General features: G+C 44.1%; 1 protein-coding gene across 1 annotated transcript in view; it reads left to right on the top strand.

Annotated features, from left to right (window-relative positions):
• Window positions 1-26608, top strand: part of LOC120913333 (cytochrome P450 2G1-like) — a 71816-nt gene that overhangs the window by 9735 nt on the left and 35473 nt on the right. The window contains exon 3 of the mRNA XM_040323203.1: window positions 24485-24634. Coding sequence (XP_040179137.1) covers window positions 24485-24634 — 150 coding nt within the window. The remainder of the gene's footprint in view (window positions 1-24484; window positions 24635-26608) is intronic.

Genomic DNA, 26608 nt, shown 5'->3' with positions numbered 1-26608 from the left:
AGGAAATCATTTTTCTCCTGCTGTAGCAAATTGGATCATGCTCTGCTGGGTTTTTTTTCCGCTTTACTCTGGATCAACTGTGTGTATAGAATTGGGTATACGGGATTGTATGATATTATATATATATATATGTTTTTTTTTTTTTTTTATGGTTAAACTGGTTAAACTTGTGTCTTTTTTCAACCTGACTAACTATGCAACAAATCATTCTAACATAACGAATATGACTTCCTGCAAAATTTACGTACCTGTACGTCAGCTAGAGGCATCACCCCGATACTGTTTTTTAGAACGGACGGTCGGCGTTCATGTCATAGCAACCGATGCAGCCTAGCAGCCTTCTGCCGCTCTGCCCAAGTCTTCCATCCCACCGGGAGACACGAGTGACCAGCCGGCATGTCTGCCAGTTGGCTGGAGACTCGAACAAAGCTGGAATTGGTTCTCTGATGTAGCAACCCACAAGCAATGTCCTGACCTCACTTCCGGATTATGCAGCAGCCAATAGCACCGATTTAAACAAATCCAAAGTGTTCAAAAACAATGATTTTGACATTTGAATACTTTGAAGTGCAGAGGAGGGGTTTGGGGTCTTTTAGACCCCAGATCCATCCATAAAGAGTACCTGTCACCACCTATTATTCCTCGTACACACGAGCGGTTTTCCAGTTGAAAAAAAAAAAAGGATGGTTTTTCTGACGGAATTCTGCTCAAGTCTGCCTTGCATACACACGGTCACACAAAAGTTTCTTGAACTTTTGACTGCCAAGAACGCAGTGACGTTAAAGAATACGAAGAGACAAGAAAATTAAGTTCTATGCTTCTGAGCATCCGTTGATTTGCTTCCGAGCATGTGTCGGAATTTTGCGCATTGGGATTTGTACACACAATCGACAATTCCGATAATTTTTTTCCCTGACAAGAAAAAGGAGATCCTGCTCTCTATCTTTTTCCAGCAGTTTTTCAGTTGGAGCATACACACGGTCAGGATTCCCAACCAAAAGCTCTCATCAGACTTTTTCCAACAGCAAAACCGATCGTGTGTACAGGGCATTACTTTCACACGGGATGTGTACATTCCTTGTGACAGCAATAAAAGTGATCAGAATTTTTTTTAAAGGGACAGTGTAAAGTGAAAAAATAAATTAATAAACAAAATAAGAAAATGTTTTGTTTTTTTAAAGCGCTCCCTACCAAAGAAAACACATACATAAGTCGCGCCCGCAAATGTAAATAGTGTTCAAATCACACATGTGAGGTATAGTGTGCGATCGTTAGAGTGAGAGCAATAATTCTACCAAATGACTTCCTCTGTAACTTTAAACTGGTAACCGTAAAAAAAATTGAAAGCGTTGCTTATGGAGATTTTTAAGTACCAAAATTTGTCGCCATTCCATGAGTGTGTACAATTTTATTTAGTTAGGTGTATTTATTATAAAAAAATTGCATTTGAAAGACTGCTGCACACATACCATGTAAAATTAAATATTGTAATGGCCACCATTTTATTCTCTAGGGTTTCTGCTAAAAAAAATAGATATGTTTGGGGGTTCTAAGTAATTTTCTAGCAAAAAATACTGATTGTAACTTGTAAGTGTCAGAAATAGGCTTAACCACTTGCTTACTGGGCACATATACCCCCCTCCTGCCCAGGTGAAATTTCAGCTTTCGCACTGCGTCGCTTTAACTAACAATTGCACGGTCGTGCGACGTGGCTACCAAACAAAATTGACGTCCTTTTTTACCCACAAGTAGAGCTTTCTTTTGGTGGTATTTGATCGCCTGTGCGGTTTTTATTTTTTGCGCTATAAACAAAAAAGAGCGACAATTTTGAAAAAAATACAATATTTTTTACTTGTTGCTATAATAAATATCCCAATTAACAACTTCCCGACCTCCTCATGTACATATACGTCAGCAGAATGGCACGAACAGGCACATGTACGTACCTGTACGTCCTCTGCTAAACGTGGGTGAGGGGTCCGATCGGGACCCCCCCCCCGGTACATGCGGAGGTCGGGTCCGCTCGGGGAGCGATCCGGGACGACGGCGTGGCTATTTGTTTATAGCCGCTCCGTCGCGATCGCTCCCCGGAGCTGAAGAACGGGGAGAGCCGTGTGTAAACACGGCTTCCCCGTGCTTCACTGTGTCGGCGCATCGATCGCGTCATTCCCTTTATAGGGAAGACACGATCGATGACGTCATTCCTACAGCCACACCCCCCTACACTAGTAAACACACACAAAGTAAACCCTAACTCCTACAGCGCCCCCTGTGGTTAACTCCCAAACTGCAACTGTCATTTTCACAATAAACAATGCAATTTAAATGCATTTTTTTGCTGTGAAAATCACAATTGTCCCAAAAATGTGTCAAAATTGTCCGAAGTGTCCGCCATAATGTCGCAGTCACGAAAAAAATCGCTGATCGCAGTAAAAAAGTAAAAAAAATAAAAAAAATAAAAATGCAAAAAAACAATCCCCTATTTTGTAAACGCTATAAATTTTGCGCAAACCAACCGATAAACGATTATTGCGATTTTTTTTACCAAAAATAGGTAGAAGAATACGTATCGGCCTAAACTGAGGAAAAAAAATTTTTTATATATGTTTTTGGGGGATATTTATTACAGCAAAAAGTAAAAAATATTGCATTTTTTTCAAAATTGTCGCTCTATTTTTGTTTATAGTGCAAAAAATAAAAACCGCAGAGGTGATCAAATACCACCAAAAGAAAGCTCTATTTGTGGGGAAAAAAGGACGCCAATTTTGTTTGGGAGCCACGTCGCACGACCGCGCAATTGTCTGTTAAAGCGACGCAGTCCCGAACTGTAAAAACCCCTTGGGTCTTTAGGCAGCAATATGGTCCGGGGCTTAAGTGGTTAAAAAAAAAAACACATTTTTTCTCAGTTTAGGCTGATACGTATTCTTCTACATATTTTTGGTAAAAAAAAAAAAAATTGCAATAAGCGACTGGTTTGCGCAAAAGTTATAGCGCCTACAAAATAGGGGACAGAATTATTATTTTTTATTATTTTATTTTTTTACTAGAAATGGGGCGATCTGCGATTTTTATTGGGACTGCGACGTTATGGCGGACACATCGGACACTTTTGACACATTTTTGGCGCCATTCACATTTATACTGCGATCAGTGCTATAAATATGCACTAATTACAGTATAAATGTGACTGGCATTGAAGGGGTTAACACTAGGGGGTGAGGAAGGGGTTAAATGTATTCCCTGCATTGTGTTCTAACTGTAGGTGGAGGGGGGGTGACTGGGGGGGTGACCGATCTGTGTCTCTATGTACAAGGGACACAGATCGGTCTCCTCTCCAGAGACAGGACGCTGTCTCTGTGTAAAACGGCAATGAGAGATGATCTCATATGTTTACATATGAGATCATCTCTCATTGGCCGCACAGATCGCATCGCAAACGGTCACTCTGATTGGCTGTTCGCGGCGAACTGTAATTGGCTGTGTCCAAGGGACACGGCCAACACAGAGTTTCCCCGCTGCGCGCTCTGGAGCGCGGGGAACGCCCAAAGAGGCGGACGTCAATTGACGTCCAGTTGGATTTTCAGGTCCGCGCTGTAGCCGTCATTCGGCTATAGCGCGGGTCTGAAGAAGTTAAAGGAGTTGTAAACCCTTGTGGTTTTTCACCTTAATGCATTCTATGGTGTAGCGGAGACGCATAGCGTAGTGACGTCATATGGGTGCGCCATATAGTTAGAACGGCGCATAAACGGAGATAGCCGGCGTCATGACGCAAACACGGCACACTCTGTTGATAGGGCAACACATCCCGGAACCTCCCACAGCCAGGAACACCGACAAGAGGGAGGGAGAGAAAAAGGCAAAAAGAAAAAGGCCAAACATGGCCAGGGCGCACTCGTCGCCATAGCCAAAACGGCCTACAGAGCCACCAATTCCAGACGGCACAGATAAACAGAAAAGGGGGCCCGCGCAAACGTCTGCCAAGCAGTGCGCCAGCACCCAGTACCAATGACAAAGTATTGTAATCTGAATTTTAGGGTTTTAAGGTTTAGGGTTAGTTAATGATCTTGTAATGTTGTTTATAGATTTTAGAAGCATATCTTATCTATTTTATTTGCATTTTACTTCAATTTATTTTAATGTATTTAGTAGTTTAATGATCTTAGGATGATCGTAAATTGCGATTCGAAATATTATTATGTTGTTGTAAAACATAATTCTGAGTACTCCACATGGAGTTGATAACCAAACAGAGGATGAGGGGTTAACATGGGTGGATTCCTGACTTCTGGGCTGTCTGTAAGATTCTGGGATTATTTTTGTCCATTAGTTAAAGCGGAATTCCACCCAAAGTGGAACTTCCACTTATTTGTCTCCTCCTCCCTCCGGTGACACATTTGGCACCTTTCGGGGGAAGCAGATACAGTACCTGTCTATGAATCTATCCATTGCCTTCAAGGCCACCTCCTATTCAGGCCTTTTAGTGCGCCAGGTACCTGAATTATAGAAGCAGGGGTGTTTTTTTGAAGCACCTGATAAGAGCCATAGGCTCTAAAAGGCTTCAAAATAGTGTGGACTTGGAGCGCAAAGCATTTCGCTCTGAGCTCACCCAAGTGTGTTTAAAAGGCAAATGAATATTCGCTTTTCTAACACTGAACCGCTTCTCCGCCAATCAGGAAGCGCGGGTCTAATACCCGTCACCTGATTGGCTGAAAGGACAGGCCCTCCTATTGGACGCCTAGCAGGAAGAAAGAAGAGAAGCATGGTGGACACAGCTCGCTGCCACCTGACCCGCTGCCCGTCCCACAGCTCGCAGCCATCACCTGCTGCCTGACCCGCCATCACAATGGGGTAAGTGCTGGTCAGACAGCGAGTGGGTGGGCGGGGGGGAACAGTGGCTGCATTTGATGGACACAGTGGCTGCATTTGATGGCAGAGTGGCTGCATTTGATGGCACAATGAGGCTGAAATTTATGCTTTTTTTTCAGTATTTTTCTGAATTTAGAGCACCAGCCGCCACTGCGTTTGAAAAACTGCTGCGCAAATATCGTGTGACATAAAAAAATGCAAAACCCACCAATTTATTATCTAGGGCCTCTGCTCTAAAAAATATATGTTTGGGGGTTTTAACAAATTTTAGCAAAAAAAAAAAAAAAAAATACATTTTCACATGTAAACAAAAAGTGCCAGAAAAATCCTGGTCTTCAAGCAGTTAAGTAATTTGCAGTGTTACACTATGGAGTTGATTTACTAAAGGCAAATAGACTGTGCACTCTGCAAGTGCAGTTGCTCCAAAGTTTAGTAAATGACATAAAGCTTCACTTTGCAAAGAATACCCAATCACGTGCAAAGAGAATAAAAAAAAAAAAAACAGCATTTTTGCTTGCACATGATTGGATGATGGAAGTCAGCAGAGCTTCTGCTCATTTGCTAAGCTCTGGAGAAAATGCTCTTGCAGAGTGTACAGTCTATTTGCCTTCAGTAAATCAACCCTATAGTGTTATGCCGCGTACACACCATCACTTTATGTGATGAAAAAAAACGACGTTTTTAAAAACGTCACTTTAAATGACCGTGTGTGGGGGAAAACGTTGTTTTATGTCTTGTAAAAAACGACAATTTTTTTTTTAAGCATGCTTCAATTTTATGTGTCGTTTTTCAAAACGTTGTTTTTTACTTCACAGAAATTGACCGTGTGTAGCAAAAAACGAAGTTTAACCTGCCTGGCGGTATTCCCGAGTCTGACTCGGGGTTAGATTTTCATGCTGCGAGCGGTAACCCCCAGTCAGACTCGGGCTCGCCTCGCTGGATGCACAGGGAGTGTTTACTTACCTTGTCCCTGGATCCAGCGATGCCACCGCGCTGTGTGAGCGAGCGGGACCTCGCTCGATTCACACAGCGTCCTCCTGTGCAGCCGATCTCCGTTTCCTGCGACGTTACGACGCACGGGAGCGGAGAACGGCGCCAAATTCAAAAACATAAACAAACACTATACATACAGTATACTGTAATCTTATAGATTACAGTACTGTATGTAAAAAATACACACCCCCCTTGTCCCTAGTGGTCTGCCCAGTGCCCTACATGTACTTTTATATAATAAAAACTGTTCTTTCTGCCTGCAAACTGTAGATTGTCCATAGCAACCAAAAATATCCCTTTATGTCAAAAATAGTTTTAGATCAGCTAAAAAACAGCGATAATAAATTATAATCACTTGCAGAATTGTGCGATAGCGATTTGTGGGGAAATTCGTCATAAAAAAAAAAAAATAATGACAGCGACAATTCTGCAACTGAGCAAATTTCAGTGTTTTTGATTTGATTACATTATTAAATAATTTTTATTATAATTATATTATTATTTGTTATAATTATTTATAATTATTTATTATATTATAATTTATAATTTTGTTTTAAAAAAAATGTCATACCCGGGATGCCTATTAGAATCTTGTTTGGTCAGATTTAAGTGAGTTATTTCTAAAAATTATAGACCTACAATATAAAATGCCAAATTTCCTTGCAAATAATGGTACCGCGTTCAGCACTTTTTTCTGAAAGAATCATACCGCCAGGGAGGTTAAAACGACGTTTTTACACCCGCGCATGCCCAGAAGCTAGTTATGAAGCGAGCTTCAATGGAAAAACGTGGTGAACGTAACCTCGCTTTGCTAGAGCATTGTGAAAAAACGATGGTGTGTAGGCAACTTCGTCTTTGAAAATTGAAGTTTCAAAAATGTTGTTTTTTACTTCACAGAAAATGTCGTTTTTTTCATCACATAAAGTGATGGTGTGTATGCGGCATTACACTGCAAATATCTTAACCAGGCCTTTTCTGGCACTTTTTGTTTACATGTGAAAATCATTTATTTTTTTTTTGCTAGAAAATTATGTATCTGAATCTGTTTACCTTTAGTAAATAAACCCCTATGTGCCTACAATTTCTTTTTGGGAGTTTTGAATATCTATCTGGAGAGGGGGTAGGAAGAATTCTTCTGGAGGTGATAAAAAGCTTCATTGCAGTGTTATGGAAGGCTATTTATAATATGAAGGTAAGAGCCGGTTCACACTGGGGCGGCACGACTTCGGGGGCGACTCGGCAAGGCGTCCTGAAGACGACTTCAGAGGCGACTTGCAAAATGACTTCTGTATAGAAGTCAATGCAAGTCGCCCCCGAAGTCGTACAAGAACCTTTTTCTAAGTCGGAGCGACTTGCGTCGCTCCTATTAGAACGGTTCTATTGCATAGAATGGGACGCGACTTGTCAGGTGGCTGAGTCGCCTGATGAGTCGCCCCAGTGTGAACCGGCTCTAAGGGTACATATATAAGAACACGTTTTTTTTCTCTCTTGCGTGAGAATAATGGATTGATATTCTTGATAAGCAAATAAGGTCTGTGTTACTCCTACTCCGGTGTTGCATTTCTACTCCCCCCTACATAGGTTTTTGCCTCCCGGTGCTCTCCCCTCCTGGACTCATTTTGGAAGGGACCGCACGGGTAAGCAGGCTCAATTAGACAGCCAACTTAGTTAATTGCTGCGTGTCTCAGTTTTTTTTTTCTTTTTTTTTGTTGCCTCTGTTTCCTCTCTACTGGTGCATAGGTTCCTGGAACAAACTATGACTAATATTCGCTGTTTATCCTTAAATGTTAATGGGCTGAATATACCAGAGAAGCGTACAACGGTATGGTGTATGCGGACACAAGTTGCATTTATACAAGAAACCCATTTTCAATCAGGGAAGACAACGAAATGATCGTTATCCATTTGTATTTCATAGTACAGCTCCTGATTCTCATGCCGCGTACACACGGTCGTTTTTTGTGATGAAATAAAACAACGTTTTTAAAAACATCATTTAAAATGATCGTGAGTGGGCTTCACATCGTTTTTTGTCTTTAACCACTTCCCGACGGCCGTACGACTTTATACAGCCGCAGGGTGGTTCTAAATCTCTGAGCCTCCGTGTTTTTACGGCATCCGCTCCTCCTGGCCACTGGGGGGCGCACGAGCGTGCCGGCGGAGCGCGCGCGTGCCTGCCGCATCACTGGAATGGCGGCTGTGATGTCCGCCAGGCTCCCGCGATCGGCGGTTACAGAGACAAGGACGTGGATCTGTGTGTGTAAACACACAGATCCACGTCCTGTCAGGGAGAGAGGAGACCGATCTGTGTCTCTTGTACATAGGGACACAGATCGGTCACCTCCCCCTGTCACCCCCCCTTCCCCCACAGTTAGTAACACTCACTAAGGTACACATTTAACCCCTCCCTCACCCCCTAGTGTTAACCCCTTTAATGCCAGTCACATTTATACAGTAATTAGTGCATATTTATAGCACTGATCGCAGTATAAATGTGAATGGTGCCAAAAATGTGTCAAAAGTGTCCGATGTGTCCACCATAATGTCACAGTACCAATAAAAATCACAGATCGCCGCCATTACTAGTAAAAAAAATAATAATTCCGTTCCCTATTTTGTAGGCGCTAAAACTTTTGCGCAAACAAGTCGCTTATTGCGATTTTTTTTTTTTTTTTACCAAAAATATGTAGAATACGTATCGGCCTAGACCAGTGGTTCTCAACCTTTCTAGTGCCGTGACCCCTTGATAAAATTTCCCAAGTTGTTGGGACCCCTAACAGTAAATTATTTTCGTAGTGTGGGTTGTCAGCACCCAAGGCAAGACAAGTAATTTGCGCTCCTAACCCACAAACATTTAGCGCTTCCTGAGTCCCTTCCACTCGTACAGTATTAAAACCCTATGGTACATTTTAGGCTGTACCACTCTTTTTGTTCTCCTTTCTTTCCCTTTTATCTCTCTCTATCCTAATTTCTTGTTTTTGTACCCCCACCCCTCTCTAGCTGTCTTTCTTGCTCTTTCTCTAAATTTTTATTTGTTCCTTCCCCTCTTTTCCTCTTGCATTCATGTATTCTCTATTTTATTTCCTTCTCTTACTCCTTGGTGGGTAGGTGGGGGGTATGGGATGAGCGGCAGTGCTGGCGGGGGGGGTTTTGGGATGAGTGGCAGTCCTGGCGGGGGGGTTTGGGATGAGTGGCAGTGCTGCAGCGAGTTCTGATTGGCCAACTTGGGTGCTCCTGATCATGGTCATCTGCTGATCTGAGTACTGTAGTGGAGACTTTTAATGGCAACTATAATCACAGGTAGTGTTACTCACTGTTTCTAGCTTCACTGTGTCTCCGACTTTGTGGTGTCTCGTAGCAGTGACACCTATGTCGAAATCAGGAGATAGGGTCTCCTTCAGCCCCTCCCACTTCACATTCCTCACCAGTCAGCTGACCTCTAGTCTCTGCCCCCCAGCCATGCCGTGAACTGAATGGGTGGCAAAAATGGTGAGTGGGCAGCCGCAAAAAGGCTGGGAGAGAGAGTGGTGAGGGGCTTCGGTAACAGCCCAGGATTTGGTGACCCCTGGCAAATCATCATTTGACCCCCGAGGGGGTCCCGACCCCCAGGTTGAGAACCACTGGCCTAGACTGAGAAAAAAAAATTGAGCTATTTATTATAGCAACAAGTAAAATAATATTATTTTTTTTTTCAAAATTGTCACTCTATTTTTGTTTATAGGGCAAAAAATAAAAACCGCAGAGGTGATCAAATACCACCAAAAGAAAGCTCTATTTGTGGGGAAAAAAGGACGCCAATTTTGTTTGGGAGCCACGTCGCACGACCGCGCAATTGTCTGTTAAAGCGACGCAGTCCCGAACTGTAAAAACCCCTTGGGTCTTTAGGCAGCAATATGGTCCGGGGCTTAAGTGGTTAAAAAAAAACAACACATTTTTTCTCAGTTTAGGCTGATACGTATTCTTCTACATATTTTTGGTAAAAAAAAAAAAAAATTGCAATAAGCGACTGGTTTGCGCAAAAGTTATAGCGCCTACAAAATAGGGGACAGAATTATTATTTTTTATTATTTTATTTTTTTACTAGAAATGGGGCGATCTGCGATTTTTATTGGGACTGCGACGTTATGGCGGACACATCGGACACTTTTGACACATTTTTGGCGCCATTCACATTTATACTGCGATCAGTTCTATAAATATGCACTAATTACAGTATAAATGTGACTGGCATTGAAGGGGTTAACACTAGGGGGTGAGGAAGGGGTTAAATGTGTGTCCTATATAGTGTTCTAACTGTAGGTGGAGGGGGGGTGACTGGGGGGGTGAACGATCTGTGTCTCTATGTACAAGGGACACAGATCGGTCTCCTCTCCAGAGACAGGACGCTGTCTCTGTGTAAAACGGCAATGAGAGATGATCTCATATGTTTACATATGAGATCATCTCTCATTGGCCGCACAGATCGCATCGCAAACGGTCACTCTGATTGGCTGTTCGCGGCGAACTGTAATTGGCTGTGTCCAAGGGACACGGCCAACACAGAGTTTCCCCGCTGCGCGCTCTGGAGCGCGGGGAACGCCCAAAGAGGCGGACGTCAATTGACGTCCAGTTGGATTTTCAGGTCCGCGCTGTAGCCGTCATTCGGCTATAGCGCGGGTCTGAAGAAGTTAAAGGAGTTGTAAACCCTTGTGTTTTTTCACCTTAATGCATTCTATGGTGTAGCGGAGACGCATAGCGTAGTGACGTCATATGGGTGCGCCATATAGTTAGAACGGCGCATAAACGGAGATAGCCGGCGTCATGACGCAAACACGGCACACTCTGTTGATAGGGCAACACATCCCGGAACCTCCCACAGCCAGGAACACCGACAAGAGGGAGGGAGAGAAAAAGGCAAAAAGAAAAAGGCCAAACATGGCCAGGGCGCACTCGTCGCCATAGCCAAAACGGCCCACAGAGCCACCAACTCCAGACGGCACAGATAAACAGAAAGGGGGGCCTCGCAAACGTCTGCCAAGCAGTGCGCCAGCACCCAGTACCAATGACAAAGTAATGTAATCTGAATTTTAGGGTTTTAAGGTTTAGGGTTAGTTAATGATCTTGTAATGTTGTTTATAGATTTTAGAAGCATATCTTATCTATTTTATTTGCATTTTACTTCAATTTATTTTAATGAATTTAGTAGTTTAATGATCTTAGGATGATCGTAAATTGCGATTCGAAATATTATTATGTTGTTGTAAAACCAAAGAAGGATCCACATAATTCTGAGTACTCCACATGGAGTTGATAACCAAACAGAGGATGAGGGGTTAACATGGGTGGATTCCTGACTTCTGGGCTGTCTGTAAGATTCTGGGATTATTTTTGTCCATTAGTTAAAGCGGAATTCCACCCAAAGTGGAACTTCCACTTATTTGTCTCCTCCTCCCTCCGGTGACACATTTGGCACCTTTCGGGGGGAGCAGATACAGTACCTGTCTATGAATCTATCCATTGCCTTCAAGGCCACCTCCTATTCAGGCCCTTTAGGGAGCCGGGTAGCTGAATTATAGAAGCAGGGGTGTTTTTTTGAAGCACCTGATAAGAGCCATAGGCTCTAAAAGGCTTCAAAATAGTGTGGACTTGGAGCGCAAAGCATTTCGCTCTGAGCTCACCCAAGTGTGTTTAAAAGGCAAATGAATATTCGCTTTTCTAACACTGAACCGCTTCTCCGCCAATCAGGAAGCGCGGGTCTAATACCCGTCACCTGATTGGCTGAAAGGACAGGCCCTCCTATTGGACGCCTAGCAGGAAGAAAGAAGAGAAGCATGGTGGACACAGCTCGCTGCCACCTGACCCGCTGCCCGTCCCACAGCTCGCAGCCATCACCTGCTGCCTGACCCGCCATCACAATGGGGTAAGTGCTGGTCAGACAGCGAGTGGGTGGGCGGGGGGGGAACAGTGGCTGCATTTGATGGCAGAGTGGCTGCATTTGATGGCACAATGAGGCTGAAATTTATGCTTTTTTTTCAGTATTTTTCTGAATTTAGAGCACCAGCCGCCACTGCGTTTGAAAAACTGCTGCGCAAATATCGTGTGACATAAAAAAATGCAAAACCCACCAATTTATTATCTAGGGCCTCTGCTCTAAAAAATATATGTTTGGGGGTTTTAACAAATTTTAGCAAAAAAAAAAAAAATACAGATTTTCACATGTAAACAAAAAGTGCCAGAAAAATCCTGGTCTTCAAGCCGTTAAGTAATTTGCAGTGTTACACTATGGAGTTGATTTACTAAAGGCAAATAGACTGTGCACTCTGCAAGTGCAGTTGCTCCAAAGTTTAGTAAATGACATAAAGCTTCACTTTGCAAAGAATACCCAATCACGTGCAAAGAGAATAAAAAAAAAAAAAAAACAGCATTTTTGCTTGCACATGATTGGATGATGGAAGTCAGCAGAGCTTCTGCTCATTTGCTAAGCTCTGGAGAAAATGCTCTTGCAGAGTGTACAGTCTATTTGCCTTCAGTAAATCAACCCTATAGTGTTATGCCGCGTACACACCATCACTTTATGTGATGAAAAAAAACGACGTTTTTAAAAACGTCACTTTAAATGACCGTGTGTGGGGGAAAACGTTGTTTTATGTCTTGTAAAAAACGACAATTTTTTTTTTAAGCATGCTTCAATTTTATGTGTCGTTTTTCAAAACGTCGTTTTTTACTTCACAGAAATTGACCGTGTGTAGCAAAAAACGAAGTTTAACCTGCCTGGCGGTATTCCCGAGTCTGACTCGGGGTTAGATTTTCATGCTGCGAGCGGTAACCCCCAGTCAGACTCGGGCTCGCCTCGCTGGATGCACAGGGAGTGTTTACTTACCTTGTCCCTGGATCCAGCGATGCCACCGCGCTGTGTGAGCGAGCGGGACCTCGCTCGATTCACACAGCGTCCTCCTGTGCTGCCGATCTCCGTTTCCTGCGACGTTACGACGCACGGGAGCGGAGAACGGTGCCAAATTCAAAAACATAAACAAACACTATACATACAGTATACTGTAATCTTATAGATTACAGTACTGTATGTAAAAAATACACACCCCCCTTGTCCCTAGTGGTCTGCCCTGTGCCCTACATGTACTTTTATATAATAAAAACTTTTCTTTCTGCCTGCAAACTGTAGATTGTCCATAGCAACCAAAAATATCCCTTTATGTCAAAAATAGTTTTAGATCAGCTAAAAAACAGCGATAATAAATTATAATCACTTGCAGAATTGTGCGATAGCGATTTGTGGGAAAATTCGTCATAAAAAAAAAAAAATAATGACAGCGACAATTCTGCAACTGAGCAAATTTCAGTGTTTTTGATTTGATTACATTATTGAATAATTTTTATTATAATTATATTATTATTTGTTATAATTATTTATAATTATTTATTATATTATAATTTATAATTTTGTTTTAAAAAAAATGTCATACCCGGGATGCCTATTAGAATCTTGTTTGGTCAGATTTAAGTGAGTTATTTCTAAAAATTATAGACCTACAATATAAAATGCCAAATTTCCTTGCAAATAATGGTACCGCGTTCAGCACTTTTTTCTGAAAGAATCATACCGCCAGGGAGGTTAAAACGACGTTTTTACACCCGCGCATGCCCAGAAGCTAGTTATGAAGCGAGCTTCAATGGAAAAACGTGGTGAACGTAACCTCGCTTTGCTAGAGCATTGTGAAAAAACGATGGTGTGTAGGCAACTTCGTCTTTGAAAATTGAAGTTTCAAAAATGTTGTTTTTTACTTCACAGAAAATGACGTTTTTTTCATCACATAAAGTGATGGTGTGTATGCGGCATTACACTGCAAATATCTTAACCAGGCCTTTTCTGGCACTTTTTGTTTACATGTGAAAATCATTTTTTTTTTTTTTGCTAGAAAATTATGTATCTGAATCTGTTTACCTTTAGTAAATCATACCCCTATGTGCCTACAATTTCTTTTTGGGAGTTTTGAATATCTATCTGGAGAGGGGGTAGGAAGAATTCTTCTGGAGGTGATAAAAAGCTTCATTGCAGTGTTATGGAAGGCTATTTATAATATGAAGGTAAGAGCCGGTTCACACTGGGGCGGCACGACTTCGGGGGCGACTCGGCAAGGCGTCCTGAAGACGACTTCAGAGGCGACTTGCAAAATGACTTCTGTATAGAAGTCAATGCAAGTCGCCCCCGAAGTCGTACAAGAACCTTTTTCTAAGTCGGAGCGACTTGCGTCGCTCCTATTAGAACGGTTCTATTGCATAGAATGGGACGCGACTTGTCAGGTGGCTGAGTCGCCTGATGAGTCGCCCCAGTGTGAACCGGCTCTAAGGGTACATATATAAGAACACGTTTTTTTTCTCTCTTGCGTGAGAATAATGGATTGATATTCTTGATAAGCAAATAAGGTCTGTGTTACTCCTACTCCGGTGTTGCATTTCTACTCCCCCCTACATAGGTTTTTGCCTCCCGGTGCTCTCCCCTCCTGGACTCATTTTGGAAGGGACCGCACGGGTAAGCAGGCTCAATTAGACAGCCAACTTAGTTAATTGCTGCGTGTCTCAGTTTTTTTTTTTCTTTTTTTTTGTTGCCTCTGTTTCCTCTCTACTGGTGCATAGGTTCCTGGAACAAACTATGACTAATATTCGCTGTTTATCCTTAAATGTTAATGGGCTGAATATACCAGAGAAGCGTACAACGGTATGGTGTATGCGGACACAAGTTGCATTTATACAAGAAACCCATTTTCAATCAGGGAAGACACCAAAATTTCGAAATGATCGTTATCCATTTGTATTTCATAGTACAGCTCCTGATTCTCATGCCGCGTACACACGGTCGTTTTTTGTGATGAAATAAAACAACGTTTTTAAAAACATCATTTAAAATGATCGTGAGTGGGCTTCACATCGTTTTTTGTCTTTAACCACTTCCCGACGGCCGTACGACTTTATACAGCCGCAGGGTGGTTCTAAATCTCTGAGCCTCCGTGTTTTTACGGCATCCGCTCCTCCTGGCCACTGGGGGGCGCACGAGCGTGCCGGCGGAGCGCGCGCGTGCCTGCCGCATCACTGGAATGGCGGCTGCGATGTCCGCCAGGCTCCCGCGATCGGCGGTTACAGAGACAAGGACGTGGATCTGTGTGTGTAAACACACAGATCCACGTCCTGTCAGGGAGAGAGGAGACCGATCTGTGTCTCTTGTACATAGGGACACAGATCGGTCACCTCCCCCTGTCACCCCCCTTCCCCCACAGTTAGTAACACTCACTAAGGTACACATTTAACCCCTCCCTCACCCCCTAGTGTTAACCCCTTTAATGCCAGTCACATTTATACAGTAATTAGTGCATATTTATAGCACTGATCGCAGTATAAATGTGAATGGTGCCAAAAATGTGTCAAAAGTGTCCGATGTGTCCACCATAATGTCACAGTACCAATAAAAATCACAGATCGCCGCCATTACTAGTAAAAAAAATAATAATTCCGTTCCCTATTTTGTAGGCGCTAAAACTTTTGCGCAAACAAGTCGCTTATTGCGATTTTTTTTTTTTTTTTACCAAAAATATGTAGAATACGTATCGGCCTAGACCAGTGGTTCTCAACCTTTCTAGTGCCGTGACCCCTTGATAAAATTTCCCAAGTTGTTGGGACCCCTAACAGTAAATTATTTTCGTAGTGTGGGTTGTCAGCACCCAAGGCAAGACAAGTAATTTGCGCTCCTAACCCACAAACATTTAGCGCTTCCTGAGTCCCTTCCACTCGTACAGTATTAAAACCCTATGGTACATTTTAGGCTGTACCACTCTTTTTGTTCTCCTTTCTTTCCCTTTTATCTCTCTCTATCCTAATTTCTTGTTTTTGTACCCCCACCCCTCTCTAGCTGTCTTTCTTGCTCTTTCTCTAAATTTTTATTTGTTCCTTCCCCTCTTTTCCTCTTGCATTCATGTATCCTCTATTTTATTTCCTTCTCTTACTCCTTGGTGGGTAGGTGGGGGGTATGGGATGAGCGGCAGTGCTGGCGGGGGGGGGTTTTGGGATGAGTGGCAGTGCTGGCGGGGGGGTTTGGGATGAGTGGCAGTGCTGCAGCGAGTTCTGATTGGCCAACTTGGGTGCTCCTGATCATGGTCATCTGCTGATCTGAGTACTGTAGTGGGGACTTTTAATGGCAACTATAATCACAGGTAGTGTTACTCACTGTTTCTAGCTTCACTGTGTCTCCGACTTTGTGGTGTCTCGTAGCAGTGACACCTATGTCGAAATCAGGAGATAGGGTCTCCTTCAGCCCCTCCCACTTCACATTCCTCACCAGTCAGCTGACCTCTAGTCTCTGCCCCCCAGCCATGCCGTGAACTGAATGGGTGGCAAAAATGGTGAGTGGGCAGCCGCAAAAAGGCTGGGAGAGAGAGTGGTGAGGGGCTTCGGTAACAGCCCAGGATTTGGTGACCCCTGGCAAATCATCATTTGACCCCCGAGGGGGTCCCGACCCCCAGGTTGAGAACCACTGGCCTAGACTGAGAAAAAAAATTGAGCTATTTATTATAGCAACAAGTAAAATAATATTATTTTTTTTTTCAAAATTGTCACTCTATTTTTGTTTATAGGGCAAAAAATAAAAACCGCAGAGGTGATCAAATACCACCAAAAGAAAGCTCTATTTGTGGGGAAAAAAGGACGCCAATTTTGTTTGGGAGCCACGTCGCACGACCGCGCAATTGTCAGTTAAATCGACGCAGTGCCGAATCGCAAAAAGTCCTCTGGTCAGGAAGGGGGTATATGTGCGCAGTAAGCAAGTGGTTAAAAAACGACCAAAAAAAAATTCGAACATGCTTAAATTTTTTATGTCGTTTTTCAAAATGTCGTTTTTTGTGTCATAAAAAATTATCGTGTGTGAGCTAAAACGACGTTTTAAACGACGTTTTAAACCCGCGCATGCTCAGAAGCAAGTTATGAGCCGGGAGCTTGAATGGAACAGAGTGCCGTCGTACGTGATGTACCTAACCGCGCTTTGCTAGAGCATTTTCAGAAAACGATGGTGTGTGGGCAACGTCGTTTTTTATGATGAAGTTAGAAAAACTTCGTTTTTTTCATGATGAAAAACGTTGTTTTATTTCATCATAAAAAACGACCGTGTGTAAACGGCATAAGACGAAGGGGGTGAGTATCCAACTTTCTGGGATGAATCCATGGTCTTTGGTTGTTCAGTTTATCCAGTGCCGGCCCAAGACATTGTGCTGCCTGGTACCAAGAATAAAATGCTTCCCCCCCCAAAAAAAATAAATAATAAATCACGCCCACCAAAAGGATATCATTTTATATATGATAACCTGAGGCGATTCAGTTTGCATGTGTTGCGCTATATACGTTTTTCACTCACTCACTCACTCACTTAAGAGGACCTGTCATGGCTCTATACATGTATGTAGGAGTATAAAGAGGACCTGTCATGGCTCTATACATGTGTATAGGAATATAAAGAGGACCTGTCATGGCTCAATAAAAAGGACCTGTTATGGCTGTATTCATGTATAGGAGTATAAAGAGTCATGGCACTATACGTGTATATATAAGTATAAAGAGGATCTGTCATGGCTCTATACATGTATGTAGGAATATAAAGAGGACCGATCATGGCTCCATACATGTATATAGGAGTTTAAAAGTACCTGCCAGGGCTCTATACATGTGTATAGGAGTGTAAAAGGATGTGTCTTGGCTCAATACATGTATGTAGGAATATAAAGAGGACCTGTCATGGCTCTATTCATGTATATAGGAGTAAAAAAGGACCTGTGTGTGGCCGCAATGTCAGCTGGCCACCCACGATCGCTCCACAGAGAGCCAGAACGGGGATCTGTCAATGTAAACAGACAGATCCCCATTCTGACAGGGGAGGAGAGACAAATCTGCTGTTCCTAGTAATTAGGAACAGAGATCTCTCACCTCCTTCAGTTAGTCCCATCCCCCCGGTTAGAAACACCTCCCAGGGAACACATTTAACCCTTTCCCTGCCAGTGATATTTACACAGTAATCAGTGCATTTTTATAGCACAAATCACTATATAAATGTCACTGGTCCCAAAATAGTGTCAAAAGTGTGCCATCTGTTCACCGCAATGTCGCAGTCTCACTGAAAATCGCAGATCACCGCCATTACTAGTAAAAAATAATAATAATAATAATAAAAATGCCATAAATCTATCCCCCATTTTGTAGACGCTATGGCCCAGATTCACAGACAGCGGCGCACATTTATGCCGCAGTAGCGTATCTCCTGTACGCTACGCCGACGCAGCGCAGAGAGGCAAGCATGGAATTCACAGAGCACTTGCTCCCAAAACTGGGCTGCGTTTCCTAGGCGTAAGCCAGCGTAGGTGGAAGTGGGCGTGAGCCATGCAAATGAGGCGTGACCCCAAGCAAATAATGGGCCGAGCGACAGACAGATACGTATAACGAACGGCGCATGTGCCGTCCCGTGGACGCATCCCAGTGCGCATGCTCACAAACACGTCGGAACAACTGCCTAAGATACGCCGGATCATTGCCTACGGCGTGAACGTAACCTACGCCTAGTCATATTCACGTCCAACGTAAACTACGTAAAATACGCCGGCTTGTATTCCTTGGTGCAGCCCTTTGCACGTCTGTTGCTGAGTTACATTTCCTTTATGGGGCTTAACTTTACGCCGGACGTACAACTTACGCACACCACTGGTAGCCTGCGTCGGCCGCACGTACGTTTGTGAATCGGCGTATCTCCCTCATTTGCATATTTGAATCGAAAATCAATGGGAGCACCACATGCGTCCAGCATAACTATGCGCCCACTCTACGCCGGCGTAGGCAAGTTACGTCGGTGGAATGAAGCCTGTTTTTAGGCGTATCTTAGTTTGTGGGTACATCGCACAGATACGACGGCGCATATTTGCACTTACGCGGTGTATCTGGAGATACGTCGGCGCAAGTGCTTTGTGAATTCGGGCCTATAACTTTTGCGCAAACTAATCAATATACACGTATTGCGTTTTTTTTTACCAAACATATGTAGAAGAACACATTGGCCTAAACTGATGAAGAAATACCACCAAAAGAAAGCTCTATTTGTGGGAAACAAAGGATGTACATTTTGTTTGGGTACAGCATTGCACGACTGCGCAATTGTTAGTTAAATCGACGCAGTGCCGTATCGCAAAACAAAATTAGTGAAGTGCATAATTTCTATTATTACATTGTTATATAATATATAAAATAGTTCACCTCACCATAATGCAGAATCAGTGGGAGCCCAGAGCGTGTCACTTGCCACATCACCTGCATTCAGATGCGGATTGTCACTTGTCACACATTGCGTATTGTCACTTGCCACAATGTCACCTGCCACACATTGCGGGTTGTCATTTGCCACTCGTTGCAGATTGTCACTTGCCACAACGTCACACATTGCGTTTTGTCACTTGCCACAACGTCACACATTGCGGATTGTCACTTGCCACAACGTCACACATTGCGAATTGTCACTTGCCACATGTATCGGATTGCCACTTGCCACAACGTCACCTGCCACACATAGCAGCTTGTAACTTGCAACTTCACCTGCCACATGTAGCGGATTGCCATTTGCTGTGTCCCAGAGTGAAGGCAGGCATGCCAGAGAAGAGGGGGAGCTGACAGAGAAGAGGGGGGTCTGACACAGAAGAGTTGGGGGGTCTGACAGAGAGAAGGGGGGCGGCTGACAGAGAGGAGGGGGGCGGCTGACATAGAGGAGGAGGGGGGGCAGCTGACATCGAGGAGGAGGGGGGCGGCTGACATTAAGGAGGGGGGCGGCTGACATGGAGGAGGGGGGGCGGCTGACATTGAGGAGGAGGGGGGATGGCTGACATTGAGGAGGAGGGGGGGCGGCTGACATTGAGGAGGGGGGGCGGCTGACATTGAGGAGGAGGGGGGGCGGCTGACATTGAGGAGGAGGGGGGGCTGACATTGAGGAGGGGGGGCAGCTGACATTGAGGAGGAAGGGGGGCGGCTGACATTGAGGATGAGAGAGACGAACCTCAGGAGATAGTGACACACAGCCAGAGTTATGCCGCGTACACACCATCACTTTATGTGATGAAAAAAAATGACGTTTTTAAAAACGTCACTTTAATTGACTGTGTGTGGGGGAAAACGTCGTTTTATGTCTTGTAAAAAACGACCAAAAAAAATTGAAGCATGCTTCAATTTTATGTGTCGTTTTTCAAAAGTGCACTTTTTACTTCACAGAAATTGACCGTGTGTAGCAAAAAACGTCGTTTTCTAAGACGTTTTTTCATCCACGCATTCCCAGAAGCAAGCTTCAATGGTAAAACGTGGTGGAACGTAACCTCACTTTGCAAGATCATTGTGAGAAAACGATGGTGTGTAGGCAACTTCGTCTTTGAAAATTGAAGTTTCAAAAACGTAATTTTTTACTTCACAGAAAGTGTCGTTTTTTTTCATCACATAAAGTGATGGTGTGTATGCGGCATTAGGAGCATGCAGGGCAGGCGCGATTGACCACACATACACTTCAGCCCTGCATCCACATGTGTCACTGTCCAGCTCCTCCAGGCGAATCACAGAGCCTCATGTCCTCCGGCTGTCCTGCATATGACCTGCTCAGCCAGTCACAGGACACCCGCCGCTGCCATTTGATGAGCTGAGCTCAGCTCAAACACAGAGCGCACCGGTGTTTTTAGGCAGTAGTAGTGTGAACATAGCAGGCACGGAATGATCGTGCACTCCTCTAGCAGCCAGGGATTCGGCTGCCACAGAACAGGTACGTGTGCCTGGATTTCCGGCGAGTGGAAACCCAGGCACATATGCAGCGGAGCGGGCTGGCAGATGGCAATTTGCCGCCCCCTGAAAGTGCTGCCTGGCCCCGAGGTACCATCAGGTCCCATGGTAGGGCCGATCCTGAGTTTATCTGTTTCTTAAGGGAGATCTGGCTGTTCGCCGAATTAACTTAGCTTATATATCTACCTAACCATTCACGGTGTAGTTGCCTAGATGCAATTATTAATACTCTACAGGGCTTTATGGAGGGGGGGGGTGATATTGGGTGGAGATTTTAACATAGCTCTTGATCCACTGCTAGACGCTTCCAAGTCCCTCTCACGTTTGTCTTATTCATATCTTAGACGTATAAAAAAAAAAAGCCCTTCAAACTGTATGGGTGGTAGACATTTGGCGAATCCAACACCCAAGTGAATGGGACTTTACTTTCTATTCGATACCACACAACAGCTACTCTCGAATTGACTATGTAATGGTATCCCAGTCGTTATTGCCAGTGGTAGTGAGCTCCTCAATTGGTATACAGACTGTGTCGGACCATGCTCCAGCTTTTATAGATCTTCAGCTGGACAAGTCCGGGAAAAGATCATGGACTTGGAAGCTCAATTAATCTCTCTGTGCTACTGACTAGAATTTTTACTGAGAATTATAAGAGAAAGCTGGGAGAAATTATAAGGTAATGATAATCATAAGAAGAAAGTCAGGGGTTACCCAATGACGTGGACGGGTGACCCCACCCCCTCTTACGTGTCATGGGGGTTTCGTGTGGAGTGGAGACTGGAGCATCGCTGGAGAATGGATCACAGCGGGACCCCCACGCTTTTTTTTTTTTTTTGGTTCGAGGTTCCCCTTAACCACTTAACCCCCGGACCATATTGCTGGTCAAAGACCAGAGCACTTTTTGCGATTCGGCACTGCGTCGCTTTAACTGACAATTGCGGTGTCGTGCGACGTGGCTCCCAAACCAAATTGGCGTCCTTTTTTCCCCACAAATAGAGCTTTCTTTTGGTGGTATTTGATCACCTCTGCGGTTTTTAGTTTTTGCGCTATAAACTAATTTTTTTTGAAAAAATGAATATTTTTTACTTTTTGCTATAATAAATATCCCCCAAAAATATATAAAAAAAAGTATTTTTTTCCTCAGTTTAGGCCGATACGTATTCTACTACATATTTTTTGTAAAAAAAAAAAGCAATAAGCGTTTATTGTTTGTTTTTTGTGCAAAAGTTATAACATCTACAAAATAGGGGGTATTTTTATGGCATTTTTATTAATATATTTTTTTTACTAGTAATGGCGGCGATCAGCGTTTTTTTTTTTTTGAGTACTGTGACATTATGGCGAACACTTCGGACAATTTTGACACATTTTTGGAACCATTGGCATTTTTATAGCGATCAGTGCTATAAAAATGCATTGGATTACTATAAAAATGCCACTGGCAGTGAAGGGGTTAACACTAGGGGGCGGGGAAGGGGTTAAGTATGTCCCTGGGTGTGTTCTAACTGTAGGGGGGTGGACTTACATGGGGAAATGACTGATCGCTGTTCATACATTGTATGAACAGAAGATCAGAATTTCTCTCAATGACAGGACCAGGAGCTGTGTGTTTACACACACAGCTCCTGGTCCCTGCTCTGTAACGAGCGATCGCGTGTGCCCGGCGGCGATCGCGCCCGCCCGGGCACGCGCACGGGAGTCAGGGGCAAGCGAGAGCCGCACGCGCCCCTAGTGGCCTGAGCTAGAGCCGACGTATAGCTACGGGCTCTCGCACAGGGGAGCCGCCCTGCCGCCGTAAAACGACGACGGCTGGTCGGCTGGTCGGCAACCAGATAATATTCATACCAGACCCAAAGGGCCTGATAATGGACTGGGGGAACCCCTGCCTTTTTTTTCAATGACTTTGATCTGTATTTTCAGGACCTGACAATTCATGAATAGCCGCAAGTAGCTTTAAATGACTTTTTCCCTTTAGAAATGACATTTTGCGCAGGGACTGTTCTAAACACGGGAAACATGTGCTACTTTACAGGCATACTATACACACCCCCCATGTACACATTTTAAAGGAATATTTCACTTTTTTTATTGTGTCACTTTAAGCATTATTAAAATCACTTTTTCCGAAAAAATTGCCCTTTTTAAAACTTTTTTTGCATTGATACATGTCCCCTGGGGCAGGACCCAGGTCCCCAAACACTTTTTATGACAATAACTTACATATTAACCTTTAAAATTAGCACTTTTGATTTTTCATGTTTGTGTCCCATAGACTACTGGTGTTTGCGTGTTCAAACTAATTTTTTGCCTGTTTGCATGTTCTGGTGCAAACCAAACTGGGGGGGGGGGTGTTTGGCTCATCCCTATTCTTGAGTGAAACACTATAAAGGATTTTTAGCCAGAGAGGACGCTGTTGGAGCTTTTGGGCTACATTTGGAAAAACAATTAACTTTTTTTGGAAAGACATCTATAGACAGTGGGCCAGATTCATGAAGCACTTACACCGTTTTTTTGGTAGATGCGCGGCGTAAGTGCAGATTTTCACCGGCGGATTCCTGCACCGTACCCAGAGAACCAGATTACGCCTCCAAATAGACTTCATCGCCTCGGTGTAACCTTTCCACGCCGGTGCGGCATTGGCGCAGATTTACGCTGGTCGGATCTGGCGCGGCCATGGTTTTTGTGTTTTAAATATGCAAATGAGGTTGTTGGGCCGATTCATCAACTTAAGCTTGACCGGCGCAGGCTACTCCCGGTGAGCGGAGCTGAAATTTCCGGCGCCAAGTTACACCTCATAAAAGCAGGGGTAACTTTGCACCAAACTTGCAGAGGTCAGCTGGAGAGCAGCTAAAGCAGCAGCGTTACAAACGAACTGAGCAACAACACTTGCTGGACAACACATCTGTGTGCCAACATGCCAGGGGCAGCCGTGGTCCTTGCACTATTGCGTCGAAGGGCACGTAGGAGGGCACGGGAGAGGATCTTCCGCCCGCGCATTAACGTCTTTGACATGGGGGAAGTGGAGGTGTATCGCACCTACATGTTCAGCCGTGAAGTCATCCTGGAATTAACCAGCATCCTGCAGGATGACCTCACCAGTCATAACTGCCCCACCACAATGCAAACGACCTAGCTTGGAAAAAAAAAGCTTAAGTACATTTGCACCTGCAGGGCGGAAGTCTGGGCTGATTTATGGACTGGGCATTGGTAGTGGACCGGCGTAGCTCAGGGATCACGCCAGGGCGCAGTTCTGAGCATGTGCAGATTGGGGCATTTACCCCTGGATGTCACTGAGCATGTGCGGTCTAAGATGTGCCCCGGCGTGACCCCTGCGCCACGGTCGGCACTTCATTAGCATAGGGTGACTCCCAGTTGGCCTTACCCCGCCTTACGCCGTCTAAAATCCGCCCCGCTGGGGCATCGTAGACAAAAAAAGTTTCTTGAATCACCTAACTGCCTCTCCGCGCTGGACCGGTGTAGTCTAAAAATGATGCACCACGCCGGTGCAAATCTGCACCATTGTTCATGAATCTGGCCCAGTGACTTTTAGGATTGCTGGTAGCGAGCGCTGATTTTGTGTGCATTAAAATTTGCCCCTCAACCACACATGTGAAAAATTCCTAACTGAATGGCTTGATGAGGCAGACACTCTATTAAATAGTTTTGATAGATTTATTGGACATTGAACACAGATTATACAATCAGATTGTAATTTGTATGGTCAGCCTCAAATTTTTTCATGCTTTAATGGTTTAGAGTTTACATCGGCCCATAACTTAAAAGGCTTTTTTCCACCCAGGTCTTTCTTCCGCTAATGGTGAACGCTGGAAAAAAATGCGCACCTTCACATTCAAGACCTTAAGAGAATTTGGTTTAGGAAAAATAGGCAACGAGTGGAAGATTCAGGAAGAGGCCCGATGTGTGGTGGAGGAATTCAGGAAGTCTCAAGGTTGGAATTCGGCTGTGATTTAACAAATGTATAATTAAAAATTAAAGGGGTACATTGGTTTGAGTGACACAGATGTCATTTGTGTAGTGGATGGTTGATACTAGTTACTAAGATCCACCATATCACCCTGCTGCCAGACCTCCATATATCACTCTCAGAGACAATGAACAGTCATTTTGCTTTGTTTTGTTTTTGTTTATTGGGGGATATAACTTGGTTGGGGAAAGGGAATATGGGATGCCCATAGAACAGATACTTTGGCATTGTGGTTAAGAATTGATTGAATGAACTGAGCTTTGAAGAACTGATGGACTCTAACATTTACAGTCACTTCCCCTGCATAGACCCATGCAGACTGTTGCTCCTCCTCTGCATCAACTCCTGCAGACTGTTACTCCCAGGATTTCTCTCCTCCTGCACAAAACTTCCACTGTAACATGTTAGTCTTTCTGCCCCATCATCTTCCTGTTACACCAGAGATCACTCTAAATAATCCCAGGTGCTGACTGACTTGTTGAACATGCTGGCTTGTACTGTAAATAGGCCAGGGGCCTGCAGTACCCCTTCTTGCGGCCTAGTTGTTTAGCAGCTTGCATTGGTTGGTGGACTACTGGCTAGCCCGACTTGTAAATCCTGCACCCGCAGGCCGCATCGATTTGACAAAAAAACCTCACAGTCTCTCCTCTCGCCTCGCACCCAGCTCCCCTGGCATGCCTCCTCCAGATAGGACACCCAATCCAGGACTGTGTAGGGGTAAAGCTCCCTCCCAGCTCCCGTGCTCCTCCGAAGAGGCGTGCACCACCCCCACAAACACACGCGCCTGCCCCTGCATTCTTTGCATTACATACTCCTGTCCCCTGCATTACGTGCATTACATACTCCTGTCCCATGCATTCTGTACATTACACATTCCTGTTTCCTGCATTCTGTACAATACACACTCCTGTGTCCATAGTCACTCTGATAGATAGACATGTAGAGAAGATTACAGTAGAGTATGTTCCTCTACTGATCAGGTTCCTGGTTAGTTAAAAAGGGCTGTGAAGCCTCACAAGAAGAGGCTATGAAAACTCCAAGATGGTGAACTGAAAGACTATCTGCTGCACAAGAAGCACCTGGAGGGTTCACCTATAAGTTGTCGAGGCTGAGCAAGGGCCTACTGCATGGACTCTGAGGTACTTGCAAAATTAAGCAGGAGTTTGCTTTCCTTTTACTGCTAAAGTAAAGTTGTACATTCTGTTAACTGGTTACATGGAAATAACCATGGGACCAGTAATCCCTCATACTGACTGTATTATATTGTGACTTCCTTCCACAGAGCTACCATCTGAGCATGTCAGTCGTCATTATACTGTAGTTACATAGTTTTTCAGGCTGGTAAAAGAACCATGAAATTCAACCTTTACAGGAGATTACAAGAAACCAATAGCCACATAAATTCAGTTAGACAAGTTGTATTTTAATAGTAGTAGGATACTGTACCATGTTAGTCACCGATATGCAGAAATTTGGAGTTTAAGTGGCTTACCTTAAAGTGGTTGTAAAGGCTAAAGTTTTTTTTCTACCTTCATGCATTCTATTCATGAAGGTAAAAAACCTTCAGTGTGCAGCCCCCCTAATAATTACCTAAGCCCGATCTCGATTCAGCGATGTGCATGAGACCCGAGGCTCTCCCTCCTGATTGGCTGGGATGCAGGAGCCATTGGTTCCCGCTGCTGTCAATCACAGAGAGTGAGGCGGGAGTGGGGGGCGCAGCCACACTCTTTGTGTCTTATGAACGTAGAGAGCCGACTCAGGAGCGAACATACATCAGTGTCCCCACAGCAAGCGGCTTTCAGAGGACCCGAGAAGAGGAGGTCATGGGCTACTCTGTGAAAAAACACTGCACAGAGCAGGTAAGTATGGCATGTTTGTTTTTGTTTTTTTATAAAAAAAGTTGAATTTACAAAAACCTTAAAGCCCAACTCCAGGCAA

The sequence above is a fragment of the Rana temporaria genome, chromosome 9 (assembly GCF_905171775.1).
Source record: "Rana temporaria chromosome 9, aRanTem1.1, whole genome shotgun sequence".
In the NCBI taxonomy this organism is placed as follows: Eukaryota; Metazoa; Chordata; class Amphibia; order Anura; family Ranidae; genus Rana; species Rana temporaria.
The sequence above is the reverse complement of the archived record's forward strand: the minus strand, read 5'-3'. Positions and strand labels throughout refer to the sequence as shown.